The sequence below is a fragment of the Furipterus horrens genome, unplaced genomic scaffold (assembly GCF_987537825.1).
Source record: "Furipterus horrens unplaced genomic scaffold, mFurHor1.1.pri manual_scaffold_1, whole genome shotgun sequence".
Taxonomy (NCBI): Eukaryota; Metazoa; Chordata; class Mammalia; order Chiroptera; family Furipteridae; genus Furipterus; species Furipterus horrens.
Window position 1 is genome coordinate 164,827,102 of NW_028327171.1, and position 17,937 is coordinate 164,845,038.

General features: G+C 36.8%; 1 protein-coding gene across 1 annotated transcript; it reads left to right on the forward strand.

Moving 5' to 3' along the window:
* Window positions 1-2,169: 2,169 nt before the first annotated feature.
* Window positions 2,170-16,691, forward strand: KLHL41 (kelch like family member 41). Its single transcript, XM_090280531.1, has 6 exons — window positions 2,170-3,374; window positions 7,003-7,160; window positions 7,282-7,389; window positions 10,311-10,496; window positions 11,880-12,026; window positions 15,951-16,691. Exons 1-6 carry the CDS (start codon window positions 2,265-2,267, stop codon window positions 16,060-16,062), a joined length of 1,821 nt encoding a protein of 606 aa, XP_090136657.1. The 5' UTR covers window positions 2,170-2,264; the 3' UTR covers window positions 16,063-16,691.
* The last annotated feature ends 1,246 nt before the right edge of the window (window positions 16,692-17,937 follow it).

Sequence of the window (17,937 nt, forward strand, 5' to 3'; positions counted from 1 at the left end):
GTTAGTTTCTCCTGGTGTGTTAAAACCTTAGTGGCATCTATAAATGGAAAAAGAGTCAATGAGCTCTTCTTTCAGCTGTTGTTTTAGCAGCTGACAGTAGTACTGACTTCACCGTGATGTAAAAAAAGAGAAAAAAACCTTTACTCATGAAGAGAGATCTTGAAGTTTAAAAATACGCAATTCCCTGATCTGGGGACATTCATTCATTCAAAAAATATTTATGGGGCACTCACGAGGCCCTGGAGCAATACCATGAAACAAAACAACCTCCCCCGCAAAATCCCTATCTTCATGGAGCTTATGTTCCTTTGAGCATGTTTAAGAATACCAAGAAGTACCTCATGTATATAATGGAACAAAAAAAAAGAAAGAAATCTGCAACAACATGGATGGACCTAGAGGGTATTGTACTAGTGAAATAAGTCAGAGAAAGTCAAATGCCAGATCATTTCACTTACATGTGAAACCAAAAAATCAAAATAAATGAACAAGCAGAACAGAAGCAGACTCATCGATACAGAGAACATTTTGGTGGGGGGTTCAGAGGATGGGTGAAACAGGTGAAGGGATTAAGGAGTGCAAATTGGTAGTTATGGAATAAGTCATGAGGATGTGAAGTACAGCATAGGGAATAGTGATATTGTAATAACTATGTCAGGTGGGTACTAGATTTATCAGTGATCACTTTGTGAGTTATAAATGTCTAATCACATGATTCTACACCTAAAAGTAATGTGACAGTCTACGTCAACTGTAATTGAAAAATGAAAAATTTAAAGATTAAAAATTAAAATATTTCTACAACTCCACTGGGTTTAGACAAAGTGACAATATAGTTTTGTCATAAAATATTTCATAAGTATATGATGCTATCTGAATATAAACAAAAGATGAATTTTCTTCCAAATCATACCTTCTGCATTCCATAACTAATACAGTATTCTATTATAATCAACAATTTAAATTATGATTCCAGTTATATATTCTTTTTTCCTTTCTGATGTATAAGAACTGTTTTTCAAATTGTACAGGTGATGTAGCATTGCTGATTTTGCTATATTCTGTTGATAACATTGTTCTCATGGGGTTACCTCTGTTCTTTTTAACTTTTTCTTTTCTTTAAGATTTTATTTATTTATTTTCAGAGAGAGGATAAGGGAAGGAGAAAGAGAGGTAAAGAAACCGATGTGTGGTTTGCCTCTCATGCGCCCCCAGCTGGAGACCTGGCCCGCAACCCAGGCATATGCCCTGACTGGGAATCGAACCAGCAATCTTTTGGTTCACAGGCCGGCGCTCAATCTACTGAGCCACACCAGCCAGGGCTTAACTTTTTCTTTAATGAAAGATCATCTTAAGTCAGAATATATTTAGTGACCATATTATTGGTGTGTGGGTTTTTTATTTCCTTAATATTGACTTGAAACTTATTTTTTGATCTTGATGATTCCTTTTATTTTAATTGTTTTACTGTTATTGTTTGCCACACCAAATACTTTGTAGGATGAGGCAGGGTGTGAATAAGATAATTTTATAATTTAATTCAATACTAAATTTTTTTCACCTAATAAAGATAACTTAGAATGTCTTACAACATCAGCAGTTTCCATTTATTATTTCAATGATGATGAGGGTATTATTTTTAAGGTTATTCTAAAACAACTATAATTATAAGACATACGTAGAAGTCTCTTAAGTTTCCTACTTCCAAAATAAAATTATATGTCTCACCATTTTAAGTTGCAAATAAAACTTTGGGAGTAACAGTTATTGGAAAGGGGATATTGATTATGAGTATTCAAATCAATTCACCTCATATTCTTGACCTTTGCATCATTAGTCCAGATAGCCAAGTAGCTTGCCACTAGGCCATTTTTAGTGGACTGACTCATTTTTATGATTCCGTTTTCTGCTAGTTCAGTAAATATTTTCTTGTGGTAGCCTTTATTAGCATATCTTCTAATGCTTTATGTGTTTTAAAGCTTTCCACTTCACTTAAATTTCTTGTTCCCTAGCTGTTTCCTTAGTGATAAAAAGTTTCAGTTGTTCCTTTCAATCTCTAACAGCTGCAGGAACAACTCTTCTTCCAAACTGGCTCTCCTCAAGTCCCGTTGTTAGAGTTGGTGTCTATATTTAGCTGGTGGGATTAAATTGCAAAGGCTTCAAGCTGGGCAAAGCACACTGATCTGCCTTTTTACAGCTAGACCTGTGTGCTGCGAGGAGCTAAGGCCTTCAGTGTCCCCTTCCTTACCCAGGTTGCTCATAAAATGGATTCCCAGCGGGAACTCGCAGAGGAGCTGCGGCTTTACCAATCCACCCTTCTTCAGGACGGTCTAAAAGATCTCCTGGACGAGAAAAAATTCATCGATTGCACCCTAAAAGCTGGTGACAAAAGTATTCCTTGCCACAGATTAATTTTGTCAGCTTGTAGTCCTTACTTCCGTGAGTATTTTTTATCTGAAATGGATGAGGCGAAAAAAAAGGAGGTAGTACTTGATAACGTGGATGCTGGTGTCCTGGATTTAATCATCAAGTACCTCTACTCTGCCACTATTGATCTCAACGATGGAAACGTGCAAGATATTTTTGCACTGGCCAGCCGCTTTCAGATCCCCTCAGTGTTCACTGTCTGTGTGTCTTACCTTCAGAAAAGACTGGCTCCTGGTAACTGTCTAGCCATCCTAAGACTGGGACTTCTCCTTGACTGCCCAAGACTTGCCCTCTCTGCCCGTGAATTTGTGTCGGATCGCTTTGTACAGATTTGTAAGGAAGAGGACTTCATGCAGCTGTCTCCACAGGAACTGATCTCAGTCATTTCAAATGACAGTCTGAATGTAGAAAAGGAAGAAGCAGTCTTCGAAGCAGTGATGAAATGGGTGCGAACAGACAAAGAAAACAGGGTTAAAAGCCTTAGTGAAGTGTTTGATTGTATCCGTTTTCGCCTTATGACAGAAAAATACTTTAAAGATCATGTTGAGAAAGATGATATCATTAAAGGCAACCCAGAACTCCAGAAAAAAATCAAAGTTCTCAAAGATGCTTTCACAGGCAAGCTCCCAGAACTTAGCAAAAATGCAGAGAAGGCTGGGCCTGGTGAGGTCAATGGCGATGTTGGTGATGAAGATCTACTCCCTGGTTACCTGAATGACATACCCAGGCACGGAATGTTTGTCAAAGACCTCATCCTCTTGGTTAATGACACAGCTGCAGTAGCTTATGATCCTACAGAAAATGAATGTTACCTTACTGCATTGGCTGAACAGATTCCCAGAAATCATTCCAGCACTGTTACCCAACAAAATCAGGTATACGTGGTAGGAGGACTGTATGTGGATGAAGAAAACAAGGATCAACCTCTACAGTCCTACTTCTTCCAGGTAAGAAAGGCTATTTTGATATAAGTAGAGACAGAAAAGAAAGGTTGTTACTCACCATCCAGTTAGCTGATTTGCAAATTATTCAGGCTGCTTGCATTTTATTCTAGTTGATGTCCTATTTCAGTCCAAAAAAAGCTATAATCGAACAGATTTTCTACTTTTTTCCAAGTTTCCTTGAATTGATTTGAAGTGCTTAGAGGTAGCACTTTATCTTATTTATGGTTACTGCCTATAATATAATTTTGTTGAAAATGAAAAGAATTTGTATATGTATTTCACACACTTTGAATTACCTTCTAGGAAAAACTGCCTGCACAAATGTCACTAATTTTAATTAATAATATTTAGAAATTTTTATTTACAATAATTTTTATATACAACAAATTATCATATATAATTTGAATCAGAGTTGTTCTTAGTCATTATTACAACTTAATCTGTTTTGTGAAACCACAGAAGTTTCCAAGAAAACAAATTCTAAACTCATAGAATCATTGTAGTTTGAAGGGAGTTTGTTTCATATTATCAACACCTTGTTCTTTATCAGTTTATGAAGGAATACCAGTGTTTTGTAGCTTACAGCTAGCTCAAAGAGTATGTTTAGGTCATACCTGATCATGGCCTAGGATATCTGGACACTTGAGTTGGAAAAGCCAGAGATAAGTGTAGAATGTGCATTGCAGGAACTGTGTACTCCCAAAGTGTACGAATGCTGTACAGTTACAAAATACTACATCGAACCAGCTTTTTCTAATCTTGAAAAGTGGAATAATACATGTTAATCATGCTTCTTAATTTTAGTTTCCACTGAAGAATGTTAAGTATGAAATATAAAAATAAAATAGAAGCTGTAATCATAAGTATTTGAATGTGGGCCAGAAATTTTTCTAAGCCCTACTTTTAAATTTAGATAAATTTCAAAACAGGAAAATTCAATTTAAAAAGCAATAATTATATCGAGGAAGTAAAAATGATATCAAAACACAGATGCCTAGAAATCATAGATCCAAGGAGTACTTATAGCCTTATCGTTCTTCTCTTCTATCCTGCTACTACTCTTACTTTTATTAACACAACTTCTCATTTCTGGTTCAAGAAACGTGCTTGATGTTCTTTATAGCCACAAAAAGTTATACAAAGTTGAAAGGGTTAATTTCCTGCCATTGCCCATGCCTTGCTCCTTTTAAAAGGGACAAAGAGTAAGAACAAAATGCTAGGATAAAAACGTCTTTTCATAAAAGAGGATTATGACTCATAAGAAAATATAGGCATGATGGGCTTGGGGGGGGTGGAGTGATCAAGCAAAACAGGAAAAAAAGGGACAGAACTCATGGACGTGGACAACAGTGTGCTGACTGTGGGGGGAGGGGAGTGGGGGAGGTGGAATCAGGTATCGGGGGGATAAATGGTAATGAAAATGAAATATAAAATAAAAATTTTGAAAAAAGAAAGTATAGGTATGAGAATTTTAGGTCTTGCATTGTTTGGCTTGGTCACATTTATTTAAAATGTTTAAGTTAGGAGTAATATGACCGACCGTTGGTCGTACACTGTAAATAGATTATGAACACCTTTTTACATAGGTAAGAGAGGGTTTTTTTTCATTGACTTAATAGACTTATCAAATCTTCAAACAGCACCAATCTTAAAATAACCTCGGTCCAAACCCTAATTTTAAGGATGAGAAAACGGGCCATGGAGGTTAAATAGCTTGACAGCTCATCTATCAAAGAGTCTGGCAGACAGTCTAGTGTTTCACCTGCTGTAGGAGGTGGCCTAGTAGGAGTAGTACGGGGGTACAGACCATGCTGTGCAGTGTGCATGGCAGGACACCTCCTGGCATGGGGTTATAAGGGCTCCTGTCCGCATTTTGAAACAAAAACCATGGATTTATGTAACTTGTATTTGAATATCACTTAAAGCTCTGTGAGCTTGGGCAAACTAACCTTTCTGTGCTTCAGTTTCCTCATCTGTAAAATGGAGATAATAAAAGTACCTATCCCAGAAGACTCAATGAGATTACCTGTGTAAAGCATTTAGTACAAACCCTGTCACAGAGTCAAACTTCCATAAATGTTCATTGTTATTTCTACTATACTACACACCACTTTCTTGATCAAAGAATTTTTTTCAAAACTGAAAACATTAGTGATCATAATCTAGATATTGAAGTTAGTAAGTGTAAAGCTAACAATTAGCCCTAGCTGGTGTGGCTCAGTGGGTTGAATGCTGGCCTGTGAACCCAAAGGTCACTGGTTTGATTCCCAGACAGGGCACATGCATGGGTTGTGGGCCAGGTCTCCAACTGGGGGGGGGTGTGAAAGGCAAGCGATTGATGTAGCTCTCACACATCAATGTTTCTCTCCTTCTTCCTCCCTTCCCCCGCTCTAAGAATGGATAAATAAAATATATTTCTTAAAAAGCTAACAATTAAACCACTCATCTAGTCTTAATTAGTGCTTTGCTTTAACCAAGGTTACTGGAACAAATATAGATAGGCATCCACAAAGACCTCTCCCCTATACCACAGCCTTTAATACCTGCATCTGTCCTTGGTATCCAATTGTTCTGGGTTTTATTCCTTTTTCTTCTATATAGAAGCAGTACTAGAGAGCTCAATAAATCTGTGACTGCACTACCTTCAGATAGCAGTTTTCTTGTGCCTTGGTGTCCTAAATGCAAAGTGGAAAATATTAAAATTACCAATAGTAAGTTATAGTAGTGGTAGTAAGCCAAAACTGTTGTCAGATATATCAGAAACACCTACCCCAGAGTATGGGCACTTAGAGGGCTGTCTTAGGCTTGCAGAAATGGCAGTAGCAACAATAAGCAAAGTTACTTCCTAATACAAAATTTTAAAAAAGAGCAGGGTAGGCCCTGATGGGATAGCTCAGTTGGTTAGAGCATCATCCCAATATAACCCAGGTTGCAGGTTTGATTCCCAGTCAGGGCATGTACAGGAATCAACCAATGAATGAAATAATAAAAGTGAAACAATAAAATTGATGTCTCTCTCTTTCTCTCTCAAATCAATAAATAAAGAAGAGAAGGATATTTCAATTGACTCTCAAGAAAAGGCTAGGAAGTTACAGGCTATAACACCTGCCAATATCATAAGGTAATAAAGCAAATCTAAAAATTTTTGAAGGAAAGAAGATACTGCCTAACATTTCAGTTGTCTGTGGACTGAGCGACAGGTCCAGCTGCCCCGGATGCCAGCTTGGGGAGCATGTTAAATATAGCATGTGGGGATCACTCATACACTGTGACCCTCCCTGCAGTGCAAACCTCTCTTTCTCCAGTGTCCTGGAAGTATTATGAAAGAATTAATCTGACAAGAGACTTCACAGTTCTAACTAACCTCTTGTGACCATTTTATTCCCTTTCCTTTCTTGAAGTCCTACACATGTTAGTACTTTCAGCTATTTTGGTAAGCCAAGTAGATTTTCTCATTTTTCTAGGTAATCCTGGTAAAATATAATACTTTTGGATTATAGTTTTATTTTACTTGCAAGAGCCTTGACTATCTCAATGAATTCTAAACAACACAAAGTATAGCATATTTTCTGGTACATCTGTAACTTTTTCCTAACAAGCTCTACATTTTCTCATATGTTCTTTCTTTCAGCTTGATCACGTAGCATCTGAATGGGTTGGACTTCCACCTCTGCCTTCAGCGAGGTGTCTGTTTGGACTGGGTGAGGCAGATGACAAAATCTATGTAGTTGCAGGCAAAGATCTTCAAACAGAGGCTTCACTGGATTCAGTATTATGCTATGATCCTGTGTAAGTGGGCATCCTGTTCTTGTTTCTTAAGTGTTCAGGTATATGAGTGCCTATGACATTCATGCTATTAGAATCTGGACTTTACTGAAAATATATAAATTCTATCATCTTTTGATTTTAGGGCTTCAAAATGGAATGAAGTAAAAAAACTTCCTATCAAAGTCTATGGCCATAACGTGATTTCACATAAGGGGATGATATATTGTCTAGGAGGAAAGACAGATGACAAGTAAGTACCCTGAAATCTCCCTGTACTTTATATATATCCAACTGATTTTTATTACAAGTGTCCCTTCCTCTTTTCATTTAAATCTATGTACTGAAATAGAACTTGGTTCTTCCTCACGCATAATTCTTTGAAAATAAATTTTTAAAATAAAATTTTGAAGTTATTGGAGTATATTATAAATGATTTCATAATACCTCCAACATAGCATTCTTACAGTAGAAAAACAGCACTTAGGAGCATAATCAAGTATTTTATTTAGTTAACTTATAATTATATTTTACTACATTAAAACCAATGGGCTTTCTAAAATTCATTTACTTATAAGTGTATCTCTTTAATTTAGCATGTAAAATACACCCTGGCTGGTGTGGTTCAGTGGATTGAACACTGGCCTGTGAACCAAAGGGTCGCTGGTTCAATTCCCAGTCAGGGCACATGCCTGGGTTGTGGGCCAGGTCCCCAGTTGGGGGCGTGCAAGAGGCAACCACACATTGATGTTTCTCTCCCTCTCTTTCTCCCTCCCTTTCCCTCTCTCTAAAAATAAATAAAATCTTAAAATATATATATACAATTACTAAAAATAGTGCATAAAAAATATCATGGATTTGTACTTTACATTTATAAGAAAGAATTTAGATAGGTGCATTTAAAACAAAAAAGCATGGTGACTGAAAATAGGACACTTATTCCTTCAGCAATGTTTCACTTATTTACTCCTCAGCAGAGGTGGTATTCAAAATATTTAACCCTGGTCTGCCCTCTAGTGCCCAGTTGCTTGTGACAAAAACAGGATGAAGTTTCATATAGAAACCTAACTTGATTTCTAGGCGCTTCTCAAGGGCTACGTAATTAAGAGAAATATAACTCAAAGGGAGAACTGAGTTCAAAGTACTTTAGACGTCAGTCAGCTAAGCCAGTAGCCTGTTTGATAAAATGAGTATTTTCAGTTTAAATAGTGAGAACTAATTTCCTGCCCCTGAAAACTCTGATTTGGCTTGGCATCTTTTTTCCAGGTTGTTTAATTACTAGAGATGCCCAGTCCTGGAAAGAGAGCCAGAATTAAGGGTTATAAGGAAAAACAGGAAAGGAAAGTAAATATATAGAAATGTGCTAGAAGAACTCTATGTTCTGGAGTTAGTAATTAATGGTTAGTATTCAGTTAAAATGACAAATATAGCACAGAAAAAGTGATTGAAAAAGCAATTACTTTTTATACAATAGTTTTATATTCAAAGGTAATATTCTTAAATTTTGAAATCCTTAGTCCTAGCTATTAGCATCACATCAATATTTAAAGAAGACCATATTATAAACTCAGTGTAAAATCTTTTTTTGGAGGGCCAAAATTTCTGTTCAAGATTAAATGTCAAACCCACTACATGTGATACAAAAGTTCTATAGCTCAAAAAAAGTCTTACATTGGGCATTTTTCCCTGAATAAATGAAATGGAAAATCTATTAAGCAGCTTCTGATTTTGGAAACATAATGAGTCTGCCAAATGATTTAAATTGTTTCCTTCAAGAAGTATTAGTAACTAGGAAATAGATATGTCAGTAAGAGGCATACAGGTCTTGTCAGTAAGAATATATTAATCTTGAGAATACGATTAACCAAGATATTGCTTAACAAACGCCGAAAGTCAAGAACTTTGAAATGAGTCATTATCTAAAAGCCCTGAATTGCACTAGTTATCACCACTAAATGTGAAGAACATGACTTTGTTTCATGTTCTAATCAAGAAGTTTTAGAGTAATACTCAGTCAAATATTAGAGGAAATGCATATGACTAAAGAAAAAAACTGTCCTCACAAAAAGTTGGGGTTTTGTTTCGTTTGCTTTTTTGGCTTTACCAAATATATCCAGTTAATCACTTATTGTTTGGAATTGAGTAAATTATGAATAACTTTAAGGAAACATAAGGAACATACTAAGAATAATAATTCAGATGAGTCCAGGTCTTTCTGTTAGCATTTAAGCATAATAAAACTGTTCTCATTGTCAAATCTGTAGTCCCAGAGTTCTTAAAATATTAATGGTACACTAAATGAAACGAGCATCATATTACATAATTAAATTTAAAATAGGTACATTCTCACCTAATTTTTTTTTTAAGTTATCTGATTAATTCCTAGGATACTCAGATAATTAAATAAACATTTTGTTACTGAGGCACAGTAAAGGGTTTATCACTTTTTTTACTCTATGTATGTCTTCCATTAAATTTAGTAACAGGATTAAAATCTAGGCAGTTGCCAAAATAAAGGTACCCTACCTTCCAGTAGTATAATTATGTTATAAAATAGTTTTGGTCCTCACATTTGAAATTGTCCTTTGCTTGGTGGCATATGCTCAGATTAAGAACACTTCAAGGGCCCGAACTGGGATGGCTTAGTGAGTTGAGCACTATCCCACAAACGCAAAAATTGCTGGTTCAATTTCCAGCCAGGTCCCAGGTCAGGGATGTTCCTCTCCCTCTCTTTCTCCCTCCCTTCCCCACTCTCTAAAAGTAAAATTTTAAAAAGAATACTTCGGGGTTAAGCACTATCACAGCAATAAATTCAATGAAAAAGTTAAATTGTTAAAAATAATACTTTGGGTTTTTTTGATCCTCTACTATACTACATATTTCATATGAGAAGAAAAGCTAGATGACTAACAAAATTCCTTCTTTCAAAAAAGGAAGGTTTGCCCTGGTCAGGTGGCTCAGTTGGTTGGAGTGTCATCTTGCGCAGGTCTGATCCTGGTCAGGGCACAGAGCTAGGTTACAGGTTTGATCCCTGGGTGTGTTTGGAGGCAACCAATCCATGCTTCTCTTTCCCTTCCTCTCACTCTAGAAATCAGTAAAAATATATCTTAGAGTGAGGATTTTTTAAAAAGGAAGGTTCTAAAAGGACCATTTTGTTGTCTTTTATGTTTACAGAAAGTGTACAAACAGGGTGTTTATCTACAACCCAAAAAAAGGAGATTGGAAAGATATGCCTCCAATGAAAACCCCTCGCTCGATGTTTGGAGTGGCTATCCACAAAGGCAAAATTGTGATCGCAGGAGGTGTCACTGAAGATGGTCTTTCAGCTGCAGTTGAAACTTTTGATCTCACAACCAATAAGTGAGTTACTAAATCTTACTACAGGATGTTAATCACCACACAGTTTAACTTTGGATAAATATTAAGCTTTCTAATTAGGGCATGGGGAAAGGCGGACAGGAAGGTACAGATTAAAAAGGAAATTTCTTCATCTGGGTTTATTTTCCTGTCACTGAGTGTAAAAATGCCTAACATTTTGCTGCATCACATGTGTTTGTAATTTGGAACACATGACATTCAAAGTAATGTTGGAGTACTTAATTTGTACTTACTAACTGAGAATTTTGTTGTGCAAAAGTAACACTTCTGAATAATTATCTACACTTAGGTCGATATACATGTCTCTGCAGAGTTATTTGATTTGAAACAGGTAGTTTCAGGATGAAAAGACCTCCACCTTAGCTTGACCTCCACCTTAGCTTGTGATATTTGTAAAGTGTGAATGCTTCAGAAGTTTAATTTTTTAACGCTTTTTATAATATTCTTAAATATTTCACTTTTAAGCTTTTATTGGCTTAATTTTAATGTGAAAAGATATTTGAGGAGCTGGGGGGAGGTAGAAGACAGTAAACAGGGGGATAAATGGTGATGGAACGAGACTTGACTTGGGGTGGTGAACATACAATATATAGACAATGTTTTATAGAATTGTCCACCTGAAACCTATATAATTTTAACCAGACACCCCAATAAATTCAATTTAAAAAAGCATTTGACAAATATTTATATAGTCTTTTTCAAAATATTGAACTCACACATCTGAATTATATAATTTTTAAACTCCTAGTTTAGCAATGAAGGAAAATTACAGTACTATTATTACTTTTTAAATAAACTATGTATGCCTGATTATAGAATAGACTTTACTATCTGAAAATTATAATACAAAGAGCTTCTATGGATAAAACTTAACACAATCATTAAAAATCATGTTTTTGAAAACTATATATCATACTATGGGTAAACTCATGATATAGAAAGTTAAAGAAGCAGCACACAATATTGTAAATATTTTCTTAGTTTTGTTCCTATGTTTATATTTATATGTCTGCTTTTATAAAAATGACAAAATTACACCAAAATGTTGCTTATGATTATGTCTGGAGGGTATGATCATAGGGGATATTTGTTTTCTTCTATACTTTCTCTATTTTCCATATTTTCTACAGTACACATATACTATTTTCATAAACAGTTTTGTCATATTGAGAGCTTTATAGCCAATCTGGTTACATCTTTCAAGTAAAGGAATAATACTTAGATATTTTCTAGTAACAAACAATCTTCTAATTTGGGGTGCCTATGCTACTTGAATTTCTTTATTATAATTACCTATAATTGATCAGTCGATACATTTGGCATTTCTTTAAGTTTTACATTGACTATATTTTCAATAATTCCTAGATGGGAAGCAATGACTGAATTTCCCCAAGAAAGAAGTTCCATCAGCTTGGTCAATCTGGCTGGATCCCTTTATGCCATCGGTGGATTTGCCATGATTCAACTGGAGTCCAAAGAGTTTGCACCCACTGAAGTCAATGACATATGGAAGTAAGTTTTCTTCACTCCAATTTTTCTGAACCAAATATCAGATAAGTGATAACTGATAAACAATTTTTAAGTAAATAGTAAGCAAGACTTTCTCAACATGTAAGCTACTTATTGGTGGTACACTCTTGGAAACGCATTGGACTTTTGCACATGCCACTTACTTGCTCACATGCTGCTTCTAATTTGCTATGAGCTTGGAAAAGAACTTATCTGGGCATGTTTCTTATTTAAATGAGAACTGGACGTGGGTCCTTTAAGCTCCATTCCAGCTCTAAAAGTGCTATGTTCTAGGCATCCATTAGAGCAAAGCTTATTTCCAAACCACTTACCTTTCCACCAGACAGTACTTTAATTTCGTAAGAAAACAGAATTCTGAAGAAATATTTAACCTCCTGAGTTTCCTATAAATTCATTAATTCTATTTTAAATCTAACTTAAATGGTTTTACAATTTTTTGTTAATTCAGTTACAAACGCTTTTTGAAAAAGAAAAAAAGTAAACAGTAGCAATCCATTTTACCTCCCAGATAAGTTTAAGTTGTATCATGAAGAGTCACATAAGTCAGGGGCAGGGTGTATAGTGGATAGATGTCTGCTCACCACCAGGAAACTGCGTGTCTGCTGAATGGCACCTGCTGCTTTCAGCCTAGGCACTGTGCTTGCTGCTCTAAGTTTATAGGAAACAAAACTCAGCTGCCTGAGGTGAGCCCAAGTTCATGCTGAACACTCAGCCAGAAACTGCCAAACTCATGCTTTCACTCTCAGCTTAAAAGGCCTGTTTCTACTCCCAAGTCTGATGCCCTTACCTGACCTGTCACCTGACTGTCCAGAGCCTTGATACTCAAAAGTGTTGGCATCTCCTGGACACTTCTTAGAAATGCAGAATCTCAGGCCCGACCCCAGACTTAATCTGAATCTGCATTTTAACAAGAGTCCCAGGTGATTTACTTGCATGTTTAAGTTTGTAGATACAGCTTTGGAAGAGTGATCAGTGAAGGCATACCACTAAGCCTGAAAGTGAAAAGTGGATATTATTTGTTCTATACCTGGACCAGTACATGCCTTATTCCCAGCTGGTGAACTGGAAGGCTAAAAGGCCAGTAGCATAACCAAACAATTATTTTGTGCACCCATCATTTCTTTATGTTGTTGTAATAGTAACTAGCTGTGTAGCGAGCAAGAAAAAAGTGGCTATAAGAGAAAGTTAACAATTACGCCTCACTCCCCTACCCTTACCCCGCAAAAAGGGAAGGAAGAGAAAGAAATTGAAAATTTCCAGGAAGGAAAGAGGCTAGAGTTAGCAAGAGGCTAAGATGGGGAAAGTCTGGAAGCAATAGAAAAAAAGGATGAAATAATGAATGGTTGGGAAGGTTAGGGGTTTTGGAAAACGGGGGTAGGAGCAAGAATGAATAGGTAGTGAGTCTCAACCCTCACCGCACATTAAAATCACTTGGGATGCTTTTAAGATGTACCCGTAGCTGGGCCTTAATAGAGAACAATTAAATCCGAATTTCTGGAGGTAAGACCTGGGCATCACTAGTTCCTAAAACCTTCCTAGGTGATTCTAACATGCAGCCGCTGATGTAAAGGAACGTGCCATCACAAGCCGAACTCCACATGTGCTACTCAGCTTCCTAATGGTGGTCAAAAGCCAAGTTGCTTCAGCAGGAGGAAGTTGTAGGCAGCATCTCCTGCTAAAAGTAGCCCTTATATTGCTGAGAGGACCCTGAGAGAGGGATCTTCCCCGAGTACAGTTTATTTTACAATTGGGGCAGCGGTTCCCAAACTTCTTTCCTCATTGAAGGCACCTAGGGAGCTTCAAAAATACTGACCTTCTTTCACACCTCTATTGATTGTTATTTAGTCTCAGGTATGGTCTGGGCTTTGAAACTTTCAAAAGATCCCCAGATGAATCTAATGTGCTAACAAGTTTGGGAGCCACTGGATTGGGGAAAGGCAAGAGGGGCATTTATTATTATGTGCTTGGCTGTAAAATTTTAAATTTAGGTACTGGTATTTTCCATTTGGGTAATACCATCTAGTACAGTGATTCTCAAACCTTGCTGTGTATTAGAATCACTTGGGGAACTTTTAAAAAATCCTCAAACCCAGGCCATATTCCAATATCAATTATTCTATCTCAGGGTTGGAACCCAGGCAGCAATATTTTTAATATCCTCAAGTGGTTGTTACAAGGTGCAGTCAAACTTGAGAACCAATGATCTGCACTGGTTCCCAAAGCAGCATCAGCAGCACCTGGGTATTCATCCAACATGCAGATTCTCAGGCTTCACCTCAGATTTACTCAAAGTGTGCAGGTGGGGCCCAGCAATCTGTTTGACTTGGTTGAAAGCCACTGATCTGTAGAAAAGTGGCTACCCATTTGCCCTCAGCTTCCAAGTGAATATTCACACGTGCAGAAATGTAAAAAGAGATGAAAACTATCAGTATACCACGTTCTAAATCTATGGACCCTCTTACTGTGTTTTTGAAGTCACTGCATTATTTAGGATTGGCCAAGCTGAAAGTAAAACTGTAACTGTCAGGAAAACAAACCTTTTAAGCCTCATTTAACCTCAACCTCCTATTGCTTAAATGCGGTTACTTTTTCATTAGGTAATTTAAAACATTTTCTGTTAATTTGCTGGCCCAAATTTTGTTTAGATAATTAAGGTTCTTCCCTTTATTAATAGTAAAATATTTTTTACCTTTTCTCTACATAAAAATCACTCAGTGCACAGTACAACTGTTTAGAATTAAATTTGGACCATTGAAGAAATTCAAATAGTGCATCTCTTACATAGGTATCAGCAGAATTTAAATCTCATTCATTCATCATAGAATGATTTGGGGTTTTTCCTTATGCCAAGTAATGACTGCTTCTGGAGGAGGGGATAAGGTGTATAAGATTTATTATCTGTCCTCAAATACCTTTGAGCTTGTTAAGGACATAATATATGGGTGAAATTAAAACAAGAGTAATTGAGCCCTGACTGGTGTATAACTCAGTGGGTTGGGTGTAGACCCACAGACTGAAAGGTGGCCAGTGCGATTCCTGGCCAGGGCACATGCCTGGGTTGCAGGCCAGGTCTGCAGTTGCAGGCATGAGAAGAGGCAACCGATTGTCTCTTGCACATCTGTTTCTCTTCCTTTCTTTCTCCCTACCTTCCCCTTTCTCTAAAAATAAATAATTTTAAAGAGAGTAATTGCTATAATAGATACTATGTAAAGGACAATGTGAGACATAAAGAGAAAGCAACAAACTGTTTGACAAAGGCCAGAAAGGCTTCAGAGAGAAGGCAGCATTTAGGAGTTTCTTATGCAAAGAAAGAGCATTTCGGGCACCAGGCAGAGGAGAGGCACACTTTTCAAAAGAATTCAAGTCATCTGTATCTTTATAACCCTTAATACTCAGAGGGGACAATGAGATCTTACATAACATCAGTGCAATCTAACAGTAGTACTCACACAGGACAGTAAAACATATTTTTATGGAGTGACTACTATGTCAGGTTCTGTGCTGGGCACTAGTATATGAGAACAAAAGAAATCATGTTCAAGGCAACTAATGGGCCCAGCTCGTCCCAATTCTTACTCTTAAGGTAGAGTCTGTTGGCCTTGATTCATAGACCAGGCATATTTATCAGTCCAAAAGGGAATGATTAATTGCCTGTTTATTACTCCTCATCTCTGAACTGTCTCTAAGTCCCAGAGAAAGCTTAACTGCCTAAGCACCCAGATTAAATACTGTGGCAGTAGTTCAGGCAACTCATTCAAAGGATGCATATTTTGAGTTATTCTACAGCAGTCAGGGGCATCCTCCTCTGGCCAAGAACCCGTAGGGTTTCTCAAAGATCCACATTTGTATATTGAACACATATAGAACAATCTGAAAACTGCTTATTGATTACTTTTTCTTCACCAGGTACGAAGAGGATAAAAAGGAATGGGCTGGGATGTTGAAGGAAATACGTTACGCTTCAGGAGCCAGTTGCCTCGCAACACGTTTAAATCTCTTCAAACTGTCTAAACTATAAACAAGAAGGTGAAAAACCTAACAGATTGGGAGGTGGTTTGTTTGGATAATAGGGCTTTAATTTATTCTGTTTTTTAAAAAGCTATAGATTCATGTAGAAATTGTTTACTAAGTTACTGTCCAAGAGGTTAGCAGTGGGTATCAAAACCTTGAAGTCACTTCAATGTAATGATCAGAGCTTAAAACCATTTTCTAATGAGAAATTAAATATTAACTTGAACAGATTATTTCTTTTGAAATCTCTCACTCAATTGTAAAGCAGGTTCCTAAATTTGAGTTGCTAATCCTTTCATTTGCACTGTTAGGGTAACTTTACACGTTTCCTATTACAAATTGGAGAATGAAATATGTACATCTACATTTTTATAAATGTTAAAATATCAAAAGCCTTCCCTTGTGCTTCAAAATGACAAGAATCCTGTGCATTAAAGATTATATGCCATGAGACTTAAGAAATGCTATTTAAGGAGTATAATAAATAGTTCTCATTTGAAGGGGAAAACTAAGTAAAAGTAGTCAAATTTAAGTGGTCTTTTCTCTCCATTCTTTTTGTGACACTGGTATATTGTTTGTGATTTAAATTTAAAAAAAATTTTTTTCAATTAAAAACTAACCAATCAGAATTTTAAAGCCATCAACTCAAGTATCTGTGGTCGGAGAATAGGGAAGTGTCCTTACACTGCAGTGGTGGAAGTGGGGCCAGTGGGTGGTATGGAGGGCATGTATTCATTGGTTTAGCTTTACTTTCCAAGAAAGAGCTATTTGCAAATATTGAAAGAAAGGTGACTGTATTATTCCATTTTGTGGTATATTAAGACTGTTACATTCAGGCTGTTTGTTCTTAGTATATACACGGTGGGGCAAAAGTAGGTTTACAGTTGTTTACATGAAAAATATTACAATAATTAATAAATATTAATACAAAAACAAACTATTTCATACTCAGAACTGGAAACCTACTTGTGCCCCACCATAGATAGTAAGTTGACTTGTAGGTCTGTCCACAACCATCACATTCAACTCTCTCCAGTCATCAACTGATCATTACTTATGGGTCTCATGTGCTTTCATAGACACGTTTAACGTCTATCCTGAAAAACGTGACGTGGGACTGATTTGAAGTATTCTATGATTGGGGAGAGGCTGAATTATGTAGACATGAGATTCAGTTGTAAAGATAATGCTTTGGGATGATGAAAAAGTTCTGGAATTATATAATGGTGATGATGGTTGCACAATCCTGTGAGTATACTAAAAACCACTGAATTGTACACTTTAAAAGGGTGAATTTTATGGTATGGGAATTATATCTTATTGGAAAAAAATGCTTTTGTTTATAACAATTCCAGTAATTTAGAGAGAAAAATCATCAAAAATATAAATATAAATATAAGTGCATATATATGTGTTTGTGTGTGTGTGTGTGTGTGTGTGTGTGTGTGTGTGTGTACTACTGTACATGGAAGTTCAACAAATGAAGAAATAAAGAAGAAATACTCAGCCAGACCGGTAGGAGGGGCAGAGCTGGGACAGAGAGGACATGGTGTGACGCAGCCTGCAGCTGGCAGTGGCAGCACAGGGGCTGTAGCTGTGGCAAGAAGTGCAGACATACATTCTAAACCTGTGAAACTATCCCAACCCCAGACTAGACCACGTAGCTCACCCTTCCAGTGCCGAGGAAAATACAGCCACATTACTTCTGACTGTGAAACCAGTGGGATTTAGGGGCAGAGGAAGAAACTGCTGGTCTCTCAACGGAGTCAGCTTATTTAGTTATGGGAAATAGGAGAAGTGCCTGGAAAAGGGGAAACTGCGGGGCAAATGGAGTTGTTCCTTCTCAGACCCCTCCCTCACATACAGTGCCACAAGGTGATGA

Coding starts and splice junctions, on each gene's coding strand:
- KLHL41 (XM_090280531.1), top strand. CDS start 2,265: ATGGATTCCCAGCGGGAACTCGCAGAGGAGCTGCGGCTTTACCAATCC. Junction 3,375..7,002: donor TACAGTCCTACTTCTTCCAG/GTAAGAAAGGCT, acceptor TCTTTCTTTCAG/CTTGATCACGTAGCATCTGA. Junction 7,161..7,281: donor GTATTATGCTATGATCCTGT/GTAAGTGGGCAT, acceptor TTTTGATTTTAG/GGCTTCAAAATGGAATGAAG.